The following is a 21,270-nucleotide window of genomic DNA, read 5'->3' as shown; positions in this document are numbered from 1 at the left end:
TTGGAAAGCGGGGTTTCAACCTCGTGTCGACCCGTGAATTACCCTTTCTTATCATGCTGACTGAGTATCTTGTGTCACATACTCTGTAACGAGGTTACAGGTAGGTTTCGTCATGCATCGTGCGCGTATCATGTACTGTACATTTCAGACGTTTTGCATGTCTGGGAAGCAGTAGGCCTACAATGTGAAGCTTCGCTTGTCAGTGAAACGGCGTTTTCTTCCTATATCAGGCGACTTTCTAAAAACTTGATTCAAAGAAGGCAACTTTTATTTCAACTGTCAGTATTTCTGACGCCTGCGTTACTGTTAGCAAAGGAAGATGAGTGACAAAGAGGAAAGAAAGCGGGTAGGTCTTTCTTTAACATGCATGCACACCCGGTTTCACTACCCCGGACATGCCAGAACTGTGGGGTCCGATCCGACCTAGCCCCACTAGTGTGGCACGGAGTCTCACTCCCGCTTCATCCTTAGCCACACAATCCTTATGTACACGCAATTTCGTGTCGGCATACTGAAAATTTTCGGCGCACCTACTTATCGTGGGCGCAATTTCTTTTGCACACAGAGATGATCCTTAGCCTCTCTGCTTTCTGAGCGCCATTTATTGAATGATTTCACTCACGTTGTTTTGGTATTTTCCAGTCTTTTTGCTTTCAGCCATTCAATCTCACGGGCTCGCTCTCACAGTCGCCATCTTTAAAATAAGGTCGTTGAACATTGCATCACTTGACCCCTCTTCGTCTCTACAGCTGTTCCATGTCAAGACATCTAAACTCCTGCCAAAGATTTGGAAGAGCCATTGCATTGGTACATGACTACATGTAGTATCTTACCGCTTAGTCCGTGTATTAGATATGTTTCAAACTATTCACTTTCCCCAGTGAAAAAGATTAACATAAATTTACATTCCACTAAAATATGTTCAACTACGTCCTTTACAACTGAACTAGATTGTAAACCAGATATCGCTTGTAATTAGAACTAGAAATAGTGGGCCAGTCATGAATAAAACAAAAAGAAGGCAAAATCAAGCCATTGACATGTGAGAAAATTGAGTCTAATTCGTCTAATGTATCGTATATACAAACCTAGCCCCACTAGTGTGGCACGGACTCTCACTCCCGATCCATCCTTAGCCACACATCCATATACGCAATTTCGTGTCGACGTATTGAACATTCCGGCACACCCACTTATCATCGTGAGCGCAATTTCTTTTGCACACGAACATGATCCTTGACCTTTCCGCTTTCTAAAAACCATTTATTGAATGATTTCACTCACGGATGGGATTTCAAGCTATTCATGGTGACAGACGACTAAGATGGAAAGCTTGCGGTAAACACCATGCAATATCTCTTTTTGAGTCTGTGTGGTTCTGATAAGAACCGGAGAGGCTCAACATTTCGGACAGTGTGCTCTGTCTCCTGACGACGGACAGAGCACACTGTCTGAAACGTTGAGCCTCTCCGGTTCTTATCAGAACCACACAGACTCAAAAAGAGATATTGCATGGTGTTTACCGCAAGCTTTCCATCTTAGATTTCACTCACGTTATTCAGGTATTTTCCAGTCTTTTTGCCTTTATCCATTCAATCTAACAGACTTGCTCTCTCAGTCGCCATCTTTAAAATAAGGTCGTTGAGCATTACGTCACTTGACCCCTCATCGTCTCGACGGCTGTTCCATGTCAAAACATATGTAATAAACGGACTGAGCGATAAGATACTACATGTACATGTACCAATGGGCTCTTAGTTTAGGTTCTTGTATTATGTTATTGTTCTTCATTTCAAGTTTTCATTCATAAAAAGTACAGTTACTCCTTACTTTCATGAACATAAACTGTTTTGAAATTAAATTCCAAACCACACGTACGTGCATACAAAGTACACGTAGGCCTACATGTATGTACAGGAAGTTGTACATGATGCACGCTTAACGATGCAGGCGATCGGTTACTCATGCAACAAGCGGAACAGCAGCTTTCGTTTAAGACGAGGTCCAGATAATAGGAGCTAATTAAGAAAGCCCCAAGGCCCTCGTATTAACGAGTCGACTGTACTTCCAGAAAGTGTAAACAGAACACGGGTCTAGTTATGAATCATTTCTGACATGCACACTTCGTCTTTTCGCACCTAAACACTTGCAAGCGCACTACAATGGTGATCGATCTAGACACGTAAATCACACTGTGACCGCAAAATCCAACTTAAAGGAATTTGCCCAATTGTTACCGTAGGCCCATTGTAGCCAGTGTGTTGGCAGGCCAACTGATGGCTCTTTGCAGTGGCTGCAGCAATGCATTGGAGATCTTTTGTGTCTGCTGCACATGCCACACCTACGGTCTGGCCCAACTGCTTGCGCTCGCCCGTGCGATGGCTGCCCAATTAAAGCAATAAGCCACAGCATGCTCATGCGCAGTGGACCAACCACGTGACTGCAACGCAGAGCTTTGGCACAGCCAAATCTCACTCCCAAAAATAAACAGAAGTTTGAAAATGAAGAACGAAGAACAAAAAATAAAAACAGACACCAATGGCATTTTTGTTTTTACAAAATTTTATTGAAGCACAAAAAGGTGCTCCCTCATATGATGAAAAAAGTCGTCTGACTCATCGGGAAACCCCGCCCGAGTACGCATGTGCAAGGCGCTGCGTTGCGGTGCGCGGTATCAGAAATGGGACCACCACAATGCATCACACATGCACAAAGCAAAAGAAAGATTCGCCAAGCAAAGGTACACAGTTTAAATGACTTACAGTACATGTAATGTATTATTTATCAGCCGATTGACAACAAAAATCCTCAGCAAAATTGTCTTTCTATGAACAAAAACTTGTGGCACCAAAGTATAAAATAACCACAATGTCGTTTCAAAAGTCATCGTAGGGAGGTTTACGGTAACTGTGCCTCATCGTATAGGTACATGTTATGATACACGTCGTAATGACGACTTGACTTCAAAAGAAATTGGGACCTTCTTTGAACTCGAATTTGTGTTAACTCAAATTTTTTGTCCATTCCCCAGAGATTCGAGGTATTGAGATTTTACTGTATAAAAGCAAGAATTGTAACATGCAGTGTCAGGTCTCGAAATATACCTTTTTCCTGATCCTACCAGAACCGCACACGCAGCCGCATTGAGCAGTCCTTGTTCGGGAGCAGGCCATGACAATTTGTTTTTGGGGGTTTTTTTTGGTTTGTTTTTTTTTAGTTTGCCCATTGGGCAGGCTATGGCGTAAATTTGCTTTTTTTCCTACCTCCAGGATTTAACTAAGGCCTACTGCATATATGCAGCATTTTATTAGGCCAAAAACATGTAATAGGCCTACATGTAGTTGTGCTGTGCATTCGATATGCCTCTCAAAAATTGGGTCAGTAGGTCAGAATTTTTTTTTGTTTGGGGGCATTTTTGTGCTGATTGAATGGCATCAGTGGGGAGGAAAGCTTCCAAACGTATCTCAAAAAGTGATGAACACCTGTCTTAATCTATGGAAAAATTTCTACATACGGTAATACACAAGAAAATTATGAAAAATTCACACAATCAGGACGGCAATCACGATGGCAAACCGGCCAACAATATCCGTGTAGGTCCTAATGCAGTTAACTGGTAATGTGTAGGCTATCACGGGGTACATGTAAGTGGGCATGATTCATCTAGACCAGCGGGTGCTAAAATGAGCAAAACAACCTTTCATTTTTTCATGAATGAAGCAAATACATACATAAATAAGAGACCAAGTTCTGTGAATTAACTTGCAGAAAACCTGCAACCATGCTGCAACATAACAGCGATGTCTTTCCGGCCTGCAGCCTTTTGCATTCGCAATGCGTATGGCTGATGAAGAGTGTTTATGTACATGTAGTACATGTACAATACAGACTGGTACTGGTTGCTACATTTGTGTGACGCATTCTTTTGCATGGGTGCGGCGCGGCGGGAACCAGAGCAGCTTCGTTTAATGCATGGAGTTTCGTGCACATGTTTTCACCACTGTGACAGCACGCAAAGAATTATGGGGCGATTTGTGCAAGTGAATACATGTGCGGCGGGCGCGATGTTCAGGTCGAATGTGAGCAATCATGGAACGATGTGTATGCTGCTTTCCATACCGCTCTCCGTGTACCTTGCTAGACAGGGGCAGTCGATATGCACGTGTAGGGCACTGTGGCCAAGAGAAAAAAAGGGCACTGGCAGTGAAACACGATCACTTTTGGGAGGCACCACAGCCAAATGGGAGGGCACTGACAGCCAAATTTGAGGCATGCTAATATCTTCTGAAAGGAGAATGACTTGACAATTTTACTTACACCGTTGCATTCCTCAGAGTTTACACTTTCATATGAACATCCTAAATCTGACAGTGGTTGTCGCCATTTTGAAAATAATGCCTATTATTACGAAGGCAATACTTCATGCATCGGAAGTCAAGGCACTGCACATGCACAAAGTCACCAGCATCCAGTGTCGGCTCAACCATTTACAATTGTGTGAGCAGCCCCACAGTGGAGTGTGTAGCGTGCCCTGCCGTACTCCTTTGCTTCTAGAATGGTTGAGCTTTTATCAGATGTTTTGTGACGGTGCATATGTACAGTGTGTGTGATGCATGGTGTAAATGGCCACAGTATGTAGATAGTGCAGCATCTTGTTTTCAATGTGCGACCGTCTTTACTTTGTGACTTGTAGCTCATGAATACTCAATGCACACTACGCCGTGTAGCTGTGACAGATTGCAAGATCTTAGAAATCCCCTCTCCCTTCCGAAAACGGTCGAACCAAGATGCAGAGCAAGCTTGGCCGTTGGCTGGCCTGATACATGCGCAATGTGATAAATACAAACAGCATGAACAATGCGATCGCCGTTGGGTAGAAACGAGAGATTTGTTTGTAAAAATCTCAGATTTTTCAAAAAAATACTCGGTGTCATGCTCTGAAACACTGAGTTACACCCTATTCAAGAGCCACAGATACCTCAAGGTTGCTCTCACAGGAAAATTTTGAGTGAAAAAGTGGACTTTATGTTGCCCAATCATGTCCCTCAAAAGTGTGATTCAAAAGTCCCTCAGCGTTTCGACCCCATTAAAACTCCCTACTTTGGCTCAAAGTCACACGGAGTAGTAAAGTAACAGTAACATGCAGTAACAATGTTGGATTTTGACCAAGTGGGGGTGGTTGGTATTGCCCAGGACTTAATGCAGGGAGTTTGATGAATAGTAACTCTGGAATGTTTGTGCCTGTAAACAATGGGGGTCATTTGGTCATGTACCTGTACTTAAGGAGTAGAATTAATTGCTCCAGTGTGTTTGCTCCTTGCTTTTTTAAGAGAAGTCAAAGATACAACAAATCTGAGCCCTACAAAACAAATACAATTATGTATACATGTAGCCCTGCAGTGGTTTCATCTTGAAGGGATGAGTACATGTACATTGTTCGATATGACAATATTTAACGATGTTTCGATTTGATGTTGATATCAGATATTATGTCGTTCGTAAAAAACACATATCGGGATATCGTGCAAATCGATATGCCAAAAATTATCGCGATAAGCTCCAAACGATGTACCGTACATGCACATAGGGAAGTCAGTGTCACTGAAAACCTCAAACCACAAAGTCACTGTTGGCCTCGAACAGCTGCAAGGGACTTTAAAGTATTAGGGGGCAGAACCAAACCAACAGACTGTACCGTCAATGTCATACCACGCCCGTGCGCCGCATACGCACACGACCGTTTTCCAATACTCGACTTCGTCTCCGTCTCAGGCTTCGTCTCCGAAACCAATTCCTGATTATGGGTCTGAAGCGTTTCAATTTAAGTGAATAAATGTAATGTTTGGCTCTTTTGCATCCTACTTGATGTTTTGTGCCACAATCAAACTTGCTATTGCGCTTACAACTTCAAAAGTCAGGTAGTAAATAAAACAGTTGAAGCCTGAATGGAGACGAAGTCGAGTATTGGAAAACGGCCTACATGTACATCTTAAGTTTGTTCAATAAGGTGACCCCCAAAATGGTCAGAGCACATGCGTGTAGCACGAGAGGGGTCCCTGGTATTGATGTCCTCAACCACGTGCATGCATCAGTTGGGCAGTGTGGGGATTGTCGCTTGGCGCTTTTAGGCAACCGCGGGGAAGGAAACCGATACCGAAGCACGATATGTTTATTGCAGACTTACACAAAGGATTTTTTGTGGTCTTGTAAAAAGGGACTGAGCGAAACATGGCGACTTATGAGAAATAAATGATGACTTAGAAATGAGGTGAGGGCATCAATACCAGTAGCTCCTCTAGTAACACACATGCTCTGTCCATTTTGGGGTTGCCTTCTTGAGCGGACTTTACCGCTAATGTGTGCAGGGAAATGGCTTTTCCATACGGTGCCATGATATGATATATGATAATTTAATGTCCACAATGTCCATGTTGAAATTTGCTTTCCACCAACATATAAGGGTTCTAAATGTAGAGATAATACAAAGGCCTGTTCGTATCGGGGTTTTTTTTTGGTTTTTTTTTATGTGGCTCTCGAGACATGGTTATGATTTCGGTCTTGTTTATTTTATGAATGGAAAATGACGTCATCATGATAATATTCGATATTGCAATATTTTTTCATGATATTGCGATATGAAAAGTAATGAATATCAAACAGGCTTAGTACATTGTGTTCCCGTTCCTTATACATGTACATACTGTGTAGTAAATGACCAAGTATCCTCACTCAGCCAAAACCCGACAGTTTACTGCCTGTTTGAGTTTGTTGGACCGAGTACTGATACAGCAAGTGGACTGTTGGAATCTGGCGGGTTGAGTACATATACCCCACCCAGCAGTAAAAGGGTGTTGGACAAATATGAGTTGAGTCAGCCTTCCAGAAAACAAAGGCAGAGGGCGTTAAGGTTAAACATACCCGGTATTACTTTGCGTATGCTGTTGGTTCCAATGAGTTGATTTGTAGGATTGTTGGATTATGCTATTTCAGTAGCAAAGGCTTTAGCAGCAGTAAAATTTGGCAGCTGGCAAATTTTGGCAGAAGCACTCATTTTTTAACCACCACGTAAGTCTAACCCCTTAAGACTCTTGATGTTTGCAATGTTCCTTCACTTGCTTTCTTCAGAGGTCCAAGCACAAGCGGTCACGGCGTTCCCGCTCCAGGTCCCGCTCTCCCTCCTGGTCTGACCGCTCCCGTTCCAGGTCGCATTCCTACAGCCGCCGCCGGACGCACTCACGCAGTAGCTCCTACTCCAGGTCCCCCCGTCGCAGTTACCGCTCTCGATCGCGCTCCCGGGACCGACACAACAGACGTTCCTACTCCAGGTCGCCATACCGGAGCTACCGCTCGCGTTCGAGGGATCGCAACAGGCGCCGGTCCTATCGGGACAGATACAGGAACCGATCTTTGTCCAGGAGCCCACGCCGAACCTACAGGTAGATGGAAGTTAATGTGTCACAGTTATCACAATCTGAAATGCAAGTGCTACATGTACATGTATGACAGGATGCTTTGTTAAAACCACTTGATAACCGTAATTTGACAGTCGGTGAGTGCATTAACTGTAAACACGGACACACTCTGGAGTAATTGTGATTTGCTGGAACTGAGATATTATTGGAGAGAAAAAAACTTTAACCCTAACTACCCAAAACCTGCCATATTCCAACAGCAGGTTTTGTGAGGTTTGGGCAGGTTTGGTACAGTACCTGAGGAACTTCTTGTGGAATTTTGTGAGACATGGGATGAAAGGCCCAGGGAGATGGTGTTGGATTCTGTGTGAGTTGGGACACACACGGGTCACTGTGTGCAGTGTCTGGCTTACTGTACCAATTGTTGGACTATGCTTGATTTTGTCAGGTTTGGTACTGTTCAATGCAAGTCATCCTATACTGCATAGATCCATCCATACCATATCACTCAAACTCCAACGGGCTCATTCTGTTGGAGTTTATCAGGTACATAGACAAGTACATGAACCTGTTGGATTTTGTGAGGTTCAGTATGCTTTCTAGTGCAGGAGCCTAGGGGGTTAGGGTTAATCTTCTGCATTTATCAGCATGCATTAAGGCTGCATATAAGTCTTGTGTGTAGAGCAAGGTGCAGGTCGTTGCTACGTGTAGTTGAGGAAGATGTGAGCATACTGGTAACGAGAGATATATACCTCCTGTAGCTGTAGTTGTTGCTTTGGAAGTCCGACTCAGACACGGCTTGTGGATAGTTTACAATAGATCGGGGAAGGCTGCAGTGAACTGAGGTCACTTAATACTAAACAAATTTTTTTTTGCACATTTCCAGCATCTAAGCATTCTCTTTGAATCTTCAAGTTCATTGGGTTGGGCTTGGTTGGCTCAAGGTGGGACTGTCGTGAGTTGGACAAGGTTGGGGGTTCTAGGTTTTTAGTTTGGTTGTTGACGCAACTCAGTGGTTTTTAAAGGGACCATGAAAAAGAATTGTTTTACTAATTTTAATAAAATCCTTGAAATTTCACCCTTGGATTCCAATTAAGCTCATGTTAAATTATTGCTCTACCATCTAGACCTATATTTTGGAGCTTTTCTGGTTTTTATGCTAATGCCATTTGTATATTCATGAGCAAGATGATGATGTCATCCAAGGCACTGAACCTCAATGTTGCACTAATTTTTGCACAAAGAATTTCTGGATTTTTTTAAACATTGCCATCATAGATTTCATTTTCTTTAGCAATTTATTGTGTAAGTTTATGGCAATAAGTTGGGGAGAAACTTCTTCTCAGATATGATTTCAAATAGCAAATTTGGAGTTCACAATTTGAACATGAAAACATGCAAACTGAGCAGTGTCTTCAGGGCAAAAGTGTCCTCACTTGTCCGGAAATGCTTGGTTAATTTTGAATGTTTAAAAAGTGCACTTTTCAATTCACCCAACTCAAAATAAGAGTCCATATAGTCCTCATGCATAGAAGAAGAGTACATACATACTCAAAAAATGATTCTAAGAAAAGGTCATTGCATGGTTCCTTTAACCAAACTCAGTGCTGAGGTGGATAACCTTGGCCATAGGCTATGATGTCCCAAAGTCCAGATAGGAAATGCTTTTGGTACGAGAATTACAGCCACCTCCTTGGATTCATGTGTGTTTTGATTTATTTTCAGACGTGAGCGCAGCACTTCTCCGCTGTCCGACAGGCGACGACATGTTGGAAGTAGGGTAAGAGAACACTTCACTTTGCTTTCACAGCTTTTAGTGACATTACAAATTCAGTGTGCTCGTCCCGACCTTACACCCTGTCCGGTGATTGTAGCTTTTATATCACCAAAACGTAATAAGTGCCACTGGTGTTTTTCAATTCCATGGTCCTTTTTTTCTCCTAGGATAACCCAGCTGAGAACTGTTGCATTGGAGTGTTTGGACTGAGTCTGTATACCACAGAAGCTGACTTGAGGGAAGTCTACACGGTGTACGGTCCACTGGAACGCTGTGAAGTTGTCTATGACCACAAGGTATAGCTGGAACATTGGATAAACAGTTTGGAAAGTTCAACAACTCCAGTCAGTTTATTTATGCGGAAACATAACGCACAACGCCCATTTACTGGTGGTATGCACATGTTACGTGTCCCTTTGACCTATAGAGTGTCGTGATTTCCCAAATTCATGCGATGTCTACTTGAACAAGATTAGGCATTGAGGCCCCTGTTAAGTAATGCTGCCAAGAATCCAAAGTCTCGCCGTTAACTCTAGACTATACAAAATGATACTACATTCAGTTTGTTAGGAGTCAAGTTGGAGTGGCATTTCTTTCCTCGCCTTCCACCTCTGCAGGCCAGGGTGGGATCCCGGCTCAGTCCATGTGTGGATTTGGTTGTCAGTCCGTATCTGAATCTGTGGGTTTTACCCAGAATATACCTGTGGGGTTTTCTTCCCACCTCTCCGTGTAAAACGACTGAACTGTAACTGCTTCTCATTGTCTTCCCCTCTACATGTTTCTTCAATCTTACAAGCTACAGTGCCTAGGGCACTTTCAAGGAATCGTTGGTGTCATTACCAGAAGTGATTAATAGTGATTATAATAAATGGAATTCAGATAAAATTTGAAGTCCAAGGGAATGTTTTATTCTGTAGGCTAGTCAGGGTTACATTGAAAGCTGTCTTGACGTTCTGCGTTATTTCATTTTTTTTTCTTTCAGACTGGTAGATCCAGAGGCTTTGCATTTGTCACTTTCCAGAATGTCGATGATGCCAGAGATGTAAGTATATCAGGGGATCACATAACAACTCGGCTGAGATCAAAATATCTTTAATTGTGGGGGTTAATTTGGAGTGGATTAATTTGATGACACATCCATGTAGTATGCATATCAAAATATTCTGATGCACAAGGTGGGGAAAAATACTGGCTCACAGGGAGGGTCATGGCCACTCAAGCCATCCCTGTGCTTGCGCTGAAGATTGGTTCATGCGTCACGCAAACACGGACACAGTTGTACGACATCAGATCAAGTATTGTTGCTGGGAATTTGCACAACTTCAGCACATTTCGCCTGGAGCAAAGTTTGCTACAAAGGGGTTTGCGAGTCTAATGTGCTTTGCTATCTCATTCTCTTGAAGTATGAAGTGGTCTCCAATCGGAATGTTGTGTTTGAAAGGGGCTCTGTACATAGTGGTGTTGACATTGGAAGTGTTTCAAAATGTTAATCCTTTCCACAGAGTCAAAGGTCACACACTAAAAGGTTTGGTTGTAATTAAAGATGCTTTGAAGTTGTGTGTTTTTGTGGGGTAGGGGTGAAGAGCAGAGAACTTGGTACACGAAAAGCATTCGACTACTACACTAATGACAGCATCACATTCTAGAGAATGGGTTATTTTAAGGAGAATGCTAGTCACACACTTAATACCTACAGACTTTCCTACTGAAACTAAATCTTTGAATTATCTGAAAACTGTATCTCTGAAATAGGTATTTTTAAGCAAGGACGAAGGATTGATCAATCTAAACATTAACTAACTAGTTGGTCAGTTCTCAAAATCCAGTTTTTTACCACCACTACTGAAATGCGCACCAGTTTATTTTCTGGAGCAACTGACCAGTCATGTACTGGTGGTAAGCCTCAACTAAGTATACCTTTCATGAGTTTGATTCAGCGTTTCTTTGCTCTTCCCTCAGCCCCTTCATCTGAAAGGGAACCCCCATCCTTCCACACCCTCAACCCTCCCAACATTCCATCACAGAAAACATCTCACCTCTGCTTACCTACATTTGCATATCAGCGCGCATGCACATCAGACCTTGCTGAAAAAGGTGGCCCAAGCCACACCCTCCGCACCCACTGCATGTCCCCTCATAAAAGGCTGCGTAGCACTATTCGTCCTAGTTTTTTGGAGGTCTCTTGATTTTATTTATTTGGAATAGGAAGGGATGGATTTTAGGAAGTATCCTCCTTCCACTCCACCCCAACTCACCCCACACCATGAACATAATAGATACATTTTAGCTTTCCTCCAAAGTCCGGACCTGGGATCTTTTGCTTTGAAACCATAAATAAAACTCTGGTTTCATTTTTTTGTTAAATTTTCCCAGGCAAAGATTCGGACAGACGGGATGGATATCGATGGCCGACGCATCCGCGTGGATTTTTCCATCACCAAGCGAGCGCACACCCCAACCCCAGGCATCTACATGGGCCAGCCCACCTAGTAAGTCCTCCGTTAGATCGTGCACGCTCCATCTGCATGCAGAATTGCATCATAGCCTGGATGAAGTGGACAAGATGTGCTGTCTGTGGGTTTGAGGTCTTAGTTCGCCCGGTGTGTATCGCTGATATCAGAGAACAAGAAAACATACCTCTCTAAGCATTTGTCGGATTAGGGCCGTTGGGCACATGAGCATTTGCCATTGAAAGTGTTATGCAGTTGTTCAGAGTTTGCAGGTGTGGCAATGCTTAAAGCAAGTATTGTGTTATCCCGAGTGTGAAGTGATCACTTGCTGCTGTTGTGGTGTGAAGAAGCATGTATTTACACATCAGGAATAGTACCGAATAATTTGTTGGCTGGAACTGTTCTAGTTAAAGTAGACATTTCAGAAAGAATTTCTGATTTGTTTAGAAATTTGACATTCAAAAATGAATTTAGATTTTAAAAAGAATGTGAAAATGTCCATACTTATTGAATTATTTCCGCACTGACAACTTTCTTTCCCAACAATCATTTTTTTTTCTTGTTTTGGGGACCACAGACAGCACATCTTGTGGCAAGGGACATAGCCAGGGGAAAAAAAAATATAAAGGTCTAACGGAACTTGGAAACTTCTTTTGATAGATGAAGAAAATTTGATTTCTGTGAAGAAGACGCAGAAGAGTTGAAGAAAAGAAGAGAAGAAAATGTACAGTAAGTTTGTGGTGGTTGTTTCGGATACCCGAGAAGGTATTGGGAAAACAAGCAACTCAGAAAAATGATTTGGGATTCAAATCCCGCTCAAGTCCCTGATGAGGTTTTTTTCTTACAGTGATCAAAGTGATGCCGGTTGCGCTTCGAGATATTCACGCCTTGGAAATGCCACATAACATGAATTGAGGACTTCCAGTTTAGATTGGTCACCCCCACTGGCATGTAGCCACACCCCCAGAACAACCTGCGGGGAAATTTTGTGCATGGCAACAATGCATAGTCTGTTTTCACTCACATCATTGGGTGTGCACAGAAAACCACTAATGAATATTTATTTTTACATTCATACCTTATGAATATTCATGTAAGGTAAGTGGCTTGTTCCATTATTGACAGGCCAAGGTAAAATTAAGTTTGAAGCTAAGTAAAATGCAGTGTAGATTTTCCAGTAATTTTAGGGACATGCTTCCTCTTTCATTGTTTCTTTCATGAAGATACTCTTGCCAAGTACTAAATATTTTGTGCTAAAGTGTTTTGACATAATGTATGATTGTGTGTTGGCTGCTAAAACATTTGAGGTTGTCATTCCAAGAAGTATTTAGAAACACCACTTCAAATTCCTTGAGATTATTTGAAGTTTCTTTTTATGAAAAACTTGCTCCACTGAATAAGATTGGTTCTAAGTGATAACGGATCATGTAAACTGTGCTGTCGGGCATTTTGTACGTCAGTGTAACAGTGTCAGTGTTTGTGGTCAGTTTGATGAATTGGTCAGATTGGTGACTATAGAGCAGAGGCAGGCAGTTGATGTGAACAGTCTGCCAGAATTGATCTGCACATTCTCCTCCGTGAACTGGCCTTGTTTACCCAGAGATGCTAACTTGTAAGATTTAGGCGTAACTTTTATGATTTGTTTTGTCCGTTTACTACTGTAAAATCCAGACTTAAGACTTTTACGATTTCCATCTTGAAGGTACAAAACCATAGAGTTGTGTAATAAATTCTACGTAAGCCAGCATATAGCCAGTCAGCCTCGTAATGCGTGCGTCAGAAATGTGTCACTGGTATTCATGCAGTTTGTGCATACAAGCTGCGTGACTAGCGGTAGAAACCAGCGTGGTTGAATCATCAATTCGCCCAAATTAACGACATGATGAACAGGGGGCGAATATGCAACTTGATTGTGTACATCCATGCATGGTACATGCACCGATATGGTACGCGTGTGCTTCATGATCGTGCTAAAGTTAACCGGAGTGGAGAACTTGATTGAGGATTTGATTCTTGGATATTTTGTGAGCAATCTGACTTGTTTTGCACTGTGGCAAAAAGTGAGCAGAAGTTCAGGGACGAATGCACCACGAAAATGGGTTTTTGTTGCAAAGTCTTGTTGTGGAGAAGTTTATGTGTTTTGTAACTCTGACATGAAAAATATTGCCTATGCTTGATCTTACATCACTGAGAAGCACATTAGTTAGACCAAAAAAAATAACTCTGCTTCTGATTAAATAGGGTCAATAGGTAAGTATTTTTTGATGATTTTTTGTGTTGATTGAATGGGACGAAAGTTGCCAAAAATTGCCACAGAATTGATTACAATAAAATCTTAGCAGAGTTAATGTGGAAATATAATCAACAATTGATTACAATTCATACTTGCACAATGCTACATGTAGTTGGGTAAATACAAATGTTTTGACGTGAAAAGAAGTTTGTTGACAGGCGTTTGTTTTTAAAGAAAAGACAACAGGATTTTTGAAAACTTTTTAAAAAAAATTTTCTAATTTGCTGACTAATATTTTTGGGGTCGCACCCAAAAATCGGGATCGGTCGGGAAACCGGAACTGGAAGTGTGATAGGATTACACTTTTCATTTTGAAAAGTTGGCATCTCTGTTTACCCATTGACTCAGTGGCTGGATTCTCTTTTTGTATACTTCAAAGTTTCTGAACATTTGAGGGGGAATTTGACGGTTCTCTAAAAGCACTGTGTCAGGAAAGGAAGAAGTTAGAAGCAAAGAAATTGCCCCTCCTTCTGTTGCCTTCCTGTGTTTACTTGAAGTATCATTTTTCCACATCATTCTGAACATATGTTGTGTATATCACACATGAAGTGGAAGCCCCTCACCCTTCCTGACTCTTTCAACATCCATCCAGAGATATTTTTAGCAGGATAGGGGACAGTAGAAGCCAGCTACTAGTTCTTGATTGGGGCTTCATGCCCTTCCAAAATATCGAGAATAAAAGAATCTGCCTAGAATGCATGTTACAGCTGCTGCACAGTGGAGGATTTTTGAAGGATCCCGAAAGTTTCCAGGCAAAAGTAGCCACCGACATAAAGGTTACCAGTGGATCAGTGAACCAGTGTAGTCTTCCAGTGTGGATATCTTTCATGGTGGTGGTGAACTTGGATTGGTTGGTGGTCACCGGATCGGTTGCCTTATTCGTGGTTCGGTCAGTGAAGTGTGACCACAGCAGTGTTTTTGGCATGTAATATGTAAAGTCAGAATAGTAGAGCAGAAAGCTCATACATTAACCCATACTACAACCTGGGGGTGGATAACCCTTCCTCTCAGATGCAGCATTGGGCAGGTGTCAACGTCTGCTGCACTGTCTTCCACCGGGCAATCAACAACAGCTGAAAAAAACACCTGCCATTGTTGAGACAAAATGGGAGCTGGTCCTGTCGAACAACGTCACTGTCTAGCATTGGCTGGCAACCTCAGACTCCAAGGCTGTTCGGCTTTTGGGATAGTCAACCTGTTGGATCTTGTTTCACTGGGCAGACAGGCCACTTTGACAGATGGTGTAGAGTGATGTGTCTACAGAGTTTTTAGCCGAAACATCCTGGAGGTTTGGGTTAATAGGCCCAGACTACCCCTACATGCTAACGTAGAAGTGTACAAACATCTTATGGAATAATTGATACAGTCTTCAGAATTGAAACATTATATGCCAAGCAGTAATAATAGGGAGATGCTACAGTACCAATATTAAGCTTCCAAAACAGGGCTGATATGACAGTAGCCTACAGTATTTAGAAGTGCATGTGCTTACTACTTCCAATACTGACATCTTCAAAATGACATTACAGTGCAGCACTTGAACCTCTGTGCACATACATGTACCAAGGTTTGCTTTGAAGAGAGCAATGTGCTTAAAAGGTTGCTACAAATCTTCAGGCAAAGTTAGCACAGGGTCCATACTATGAACCCCTGTTGGTGACTTTCGGGGAGAGAGATTCCACAAAATGTTGCTTGAATGATCAATTTATGCAATCAGCAGAAGTCACCACAGCCAAGCACAAATTGTTTCCTTATTATCATCGTTGAATACCTCACAAGTGCTTCCTAAAGTTCCTGTTTTTCATCCCCTGAGAAGGAAAGTACTGGAAACGGTACTAATGACTATTGAAAATTACTTTTTAACAAGTCAACTTCATCGTTGTACATGTATATGTATTTCAGTTTAATTCAATACAGCATCAATTTCCTCTGCATGAACTTTTCCCCTTGTTTGCACAGACATACGCATCTCTCTGTTGTGATTGGTAGAGCTGATTCATGTGATCTCTTTTTCTCTTGTTTTCTCACAGCCTGCGTAGGGAGCACCGTGAAAACTCGCCATACCGTGGTCACTCGAGGGGACGGTCCTACTCACGCTCTCGTTCCAGGTCACCGCACAGGTCACGGAAGAAGTCATGGACCCGGTCCAGGTCACGATCAAGGTCATGAAGAACCAGCATTCAAAGTATAAGGTCTGTACATTTGTTTTTCTGTTTGAAACGAATAGACAGCTTTTTTCTCAAACTTTTCTGTTTCGTACCTTCTGTGTTTTCATATAAATTTTTCTACGTGGCCTACCTCATACGTGCAGTTATGGGCCACATATGCAAGAAGCCACTGTACCTTACAGTATCTGTCTTCTCCAAGTTGAAATAGGCAAACATGGTGGGCTGTTCAAAATGTTGAAAATGAAGGAGGGGTGTCATGGCCCACTTGAACACCTTGTAAAAAATCCGCCGTATTTTTCAGCATCTCGGCAATCTTTTGGGTACTTCAGTAAGTTGGAGAACACTGCACCATGATGCATGGAGATCAGCTCTGCTTGATCCAACGGGACCCTGCTCTTCCTAACCATGGCTACTGGTTTTGTACAGCCTTAGAGTTTGCAAGGCTGCGGATTCATTGTTAAGGTGACAGATTCTGTACAGCTGCAAGCCGAGGCAGTCTTCAGATTTGACGGATATAAACAACATATCATTTTCTATTGAAACCTGCTGTATTACCACAGCCATTTATTGGTCTCTTATAGCATATTCAGTCATTATAAAGACAGAACTAACCTAAATATGCTACCAAGAAAGACGGCAAAGAATGCAAACCTCACTCAACCCAGCAACACATAGTGTTGTTGATTTTAGTTTTAAAGTACATTTTGTAAAGGGTTAGATGTTCCCGAGGAATAAGCTGTAATGGAATTCAAACTTCATCTGAGCACAGAAGGATTTAGTAAACTGCACTTGTTGTTGATGTAAACGTGGCATTCACATGTAGGCCCTACATGGTCTACAGGGGTGTTTGTTGACTACAGGGTACCGTTCCTACAAGAAAATGAAAAACCAGGAAGTTTTGGACTCTTTCACAGATGATGACGACACCATGCAGGATTAATTTTGCAGGGAGTGGGCAGAGTTTGGATTGAAATATGGGACAAAATTGATAACCGTGCCCAGGAAGCCACGGTGTTGCACATGCTGCAAAGAAACTCAGTGGCAGTACGACTTTTATGATAGACTGTTGCTGATTGGTTTACTGAAGAAGACTGTGATTGGCCTTAAACTTTATTTACTGAGAATGGCACTTGATGCATGCAGTGCACTGTGACATGGTTTTCTTTTCTTTTTTTTTCTTTTTATGTCGTAGAAACTTTGGTAAGAAAGTCAGATGAATTGTCATTCATATTACAAAAAGGGGGGGTGTGATCAAAAGGGCATTCGGCATGGTAACAGATGTGAATTTTGACGTGAAAAAAACAAGATGCCCTATTAACAATGAGTGCATCTATAGATTGGATTCATCACTTTAAAACAAGAATTGTGTCTTCATTTTCATTGGTAGCCTTTTAAGCCCAGTACATTTGCACATGAGTTCTTTACAACCTATGTCATCTTGGCTTCTTGAAGGTAAATGTAGGGAATGTCTTGGGCTTCTTTATTTATGAAAACAGAAACCAAACCTTTGAGCACCTGTCCTGCCCAAATGTTTCACAATGTAATGTCATTACACTTGAAGACAGTGTTACAATCATTGGCTTTCACTGACAGTCTGTATTCCTGTCTTGCAATTCTCTGGTAACTTACACACACTTAGTAAATTGATGTATTACATATTTAAACACCTCACAGTTTTTCCCTGCATTTTTCCCGCAGGGATCTCCTGTGACAAATGGAATAAATGTCTCCATCATCGAGAGAATGATCACTCTGCAGCTTCTTTCTTCGGAGTGTACGCTTGAATTTTTACCGAATACGACTAACTTTACTTCCATGTACATTAATAAGTAACCTTGCAAGTATCTTTAGTGTAGTGGCATTGTAGCTTCAAAAATCAAACCGTGAACATATCGGATAGGCGCTTGTTGAATGTGGAAATTCTGAAATCATTTGGAGAAGTGTGGAAAATGTGAGGAAAGATGCCCCATTTTAGACACATCCTAATTACAGAAAAAAGTTCAGAGCTTGAACGGAGTTTTGACAGGCTGAAGTACAATTTTCCCTTGCCACCCCCCCCCGTGTACACAGCTTCAGTCATGAACCTGTTCTTGGCCCGCCATTGTTCCTACATTTTTCAAAGGGCTTCCATGGGATTTGTGAAGTTCTATAATCACGAACCCTCACCCAACCATGGACCCTCTATAGTCTGATCAAGAAATGTCAAAAGCACCATGCAACCACAATGGTTTACCCAAGGTCGGCAGGAGGCAAGCATTTGGCCAGTAACTGTACGTAGCCTGGAACTCTTCATTAAATAGCTGAATAGTCACCATCTGTGCTATGCATGGTTTGTGGTTCCATGTGTCATGCCAATCCAGCACTGGGTGCTGGCACTGTGTTATTTTCAGACTTGTGTTTCTATTTGTCATAGCATTACAAGCTTGCCTACTACCAATTACTGTGCGTAGTGCCTTGCTCTATGCCTCTGACTGTGGCGGATGTTTACCTGGTTACGTGGGTCAGTGAGAGTCCCCTATCGTCCCTTTTGTTCTCAGGCCACAATTTAAAAGTGTAATAATGTATGCATGTACATGCGCACACACATCCACCCCTCCCTCCAGGTTGAATTTTTGCTCGCGTTGTGCACTTCACAATGGCATCGTGTCCCTCTCTGTGCTCTGAATATAGCCATTGCTGGTGTACCGTGTTTGGTTGCGTTCACATACTGATTCAGAAAATGTGATTTTCACTTTTCACAACCAGAAAAATGACACCTCACTGGCTTGACGTTTGGAGTAAGCATTCATTTTCACTGACCTGTTCTTTAGAATTTGTTGGTTTTTTAGTGTTTCTGAAGTGTGTGTGTTATGTTATATGCATGTAGTTGGTCTAATCCGACCTTGTCTGTGCAAGCCATGTTGTTTTCATGCGCATTGCCTGAAATTGTTTTTGTTACAAAAGATTTTAAAATTTTCTGCTGACTTACTTAAGAACCTGAGTTCCTTTTAATCATATTGCCTAGGCAGCAGTCACTGTCTGCTGAGTAGAAGAGATATCACCCAGAAACCAGTTCAAGGTGGGATACTGCATGTGTTGGGACCCCATTTTATCAAGTTAGCTTTTTCTTCTCGGCCAGTGTATATTTTTGAGCTAAACTGTAATAGTCCACAAAAAGTACCAATTCCTTAGTTGTCACAATGATTTTATAACGGTTGCTCATTTCATGCGTATATCGGGGGGGTGGTATAAAATGAGAAGGAAACCTGGAATTTTTAGAATTGTTGGCAAAATTTTCATCTTTTTTATTTATGTCCAATACAAAACAAACGAGGTGGCCTTTGGATGTCATACATGTACACTGATTGTACTTAGGCTTCCAAATTCTGTTGTCATGTCTGTTATTGTTTACAATTTTTTTTCCCGTCACAGTTATCCAATTTACTTACACCAATGTGTGCTTGACTCAATCTGTATCTTGTTTCCTTATTCAGTCACTGTAAATTCACAATGCAAAGTATGTGCTACATTCAGTTTAACATGAAGGAGAAGTCAGAATGTTTTTAAATTGATTAAAAGATTGTTGTGAAATTCTGCACTGCTTAAAAATCATTTTTGCTTTGTATGCAAATGGCTATCACATTCATGTTTTGTTTTACGTGCAGATACATTGTACTTTTAGAGATACGCGTAGTGATATTTGGGATCAAAAAGGTTACTTTTGGGGGGTTGATACAACCGCCATTTTTTCTGTTACTCAAGAAGTGCGTAAACAGAATACTTTGAAGTTTGAGTTCAGTACAACGTAGCTAGTGGTTGATATAGCGAGAGAAATCTGTAAGACATTACTAACATATAATTTAGTCTGGCAACAGCAGTTTTACACAAATAGACCTTGACTTCAAATCACCACTTATTCAGAATTCCTTGTATAGGAGCAACATTTTTGTGTACAAATTATTTTCAGTTGCACGTAGTTCTGAGAAGATAATACCAGTAAACAATACATGCATATATATATACATACTGTTTGAACAGTTTGTTCTTTGAGAGATTGCTCGTTTCTGACCTTGCCTTAATCTTCACTTTAGAATACCTCATGTTGCTGTCGCGTCACACTCGCAAGTTTATTTTTCGAACTTATGCTGTTACAGTTGATCAACAGCTGTATTTCTTTGAATTGAATGTTGAATTTCTTGAACTCTTTGTTTCAAAATGAACTTTGTTTATTAAAAATTTTGCTTTCAGTGTGTAGACAGCTGGTTTGGACTTCAGAAGTCAAGCTTATCGCCTGAATGTTGTAGTTTTGCACAGTTAGTGAATACAATATTGCAAAAGTTAGAATCAGTAAATATTTATTTTTTTTAAGCTTTGATCAAGTAGCATTTCTTGGGTGACTTGTTGGACTCGTACCCTGGAGTTTCTTTGTAGAAACCTGCATTTCATCCTCTGATACTGTTAGTTTAAGTCTTCAGTAATTGAAATCACATTGTTTGCTATGTTGCTATGTTGTTTGAGAAATTAAACCTGATAAAAGGAATACCACTTTTTGGTTGTAGTGGAGTCTGTTTGCAGTAAGTTTGTTTACAGAAATACACTCCCACACTAAGGTCCAGGTAATACTGATGTTGATTTTGACAATTGCGTTTAACTTCAATTATTACACATGTAGTTCGTCTCAATGTTTGTTGTTTTTTTAATGTACCTGTTTATGTTTTGGTTGTTCAAGATGTGACAAATAAACACCCCCATTCCCGTCCTTAATCTCTGTGTGTCCCTTTTGTGTGTTGTTCTTTTGCATTGTTCCAATAATCCAACCGCCCTTTGGCATCCTGGGCAATTAAAAATCGAAAGTGTAGAGGGTGCAGTCCACTTGTCCAAGTAATCATTTCTGCCGAGCTAATTAATTAGCATGGAAAGTGCCCACAGTTTCTTTTGAAGGAGATTGTGTAAATATTTGCCTGGATTGACTCCCCTGCTCTGAGCTTGCACCTGAGAGCAGAACGGCAAAAAAACGGTTGAAAAAATCCTAAGTGCCCAAGAAAATGGGGATGCCACTTGAAGAATGACTGCGTGCAGCTTTGGGAACTATCATCTTTGGGGGGGGGGTTTGATGTTTGTGTGAATAACTGAAAACGTTCACCCACACTGAAAAGAAATTGAGGGAGAGTCGTTGTTTGATTCAGAAACG

The 21,270-nt window shown here is 41.5% G+C and overlaps 1 protein-coding gene across 2 annotated transcripts; it reads left to right on the top strand.

The window, feature by feature from the left end:
• Positions 1-127: 127 nt before the first annotated feature.
• LOC110989260 (uncharacterized) lies at positions 128-20,843 on the top strand. 2 transcript variants are annotated; one of them, XR_015428109.1, is made up of 8 exons: positions 128-346; positions 7,126-7,436; positions 9,138-9,192; positions 9,357-9,485; positions 10,172-10,231; positions 11,563-11,678; positions 12,300-12,368; positions 15,963-16,103. XR_015428109.1 is itself a non-coding variant. In XM_022253511.2 (8 exons), the coding sequence occupies exons 1-7, from the start codon at positions 320-322 to the stop codon at positions 16,099-16,101; spliced, it is 837 nt and encodes a 278-aa protein (XP_022109203.1). In that variant the 5' UTR covers positions 128-319; the 3' UTR covers positions 16,102-16,124; positions 17,799-20,843. The 2 variants fall into 2 exon arrangements, 1 of the variants encoding a protein (XP_022109203.1); XM_022253511.2 differs by lacking the exon at positions 12,300-12,368 and adding an exon at positions 17,799-20,843 and having other exon boundaries at positions 15,963-16,124.
• The last annotated feature ends 427 nt before the right edge of the window (positions 20,844-21,270 follow it).

Source organism: Acanthaster planci, linkage group LG17 (genome assembly GCF_054643075.1).
Source record: "Acanthaster planci isolate LZ-2023a linkage group LG17, COTS_SCS, whole genome shotgun sequence".
Classification (NCBI taxonomy): domain Eukaryota; kingdom Metazoa; phylum Echinodermata; class Asteroidea; order Valvatida; family Acanthasteridae; genus Acanthaster; species Acanthaster planci.
Note: the sequence above shows the minus strand (reverse complement) of the source record. Positions and strands in the feature narration are given on the sequence as shown.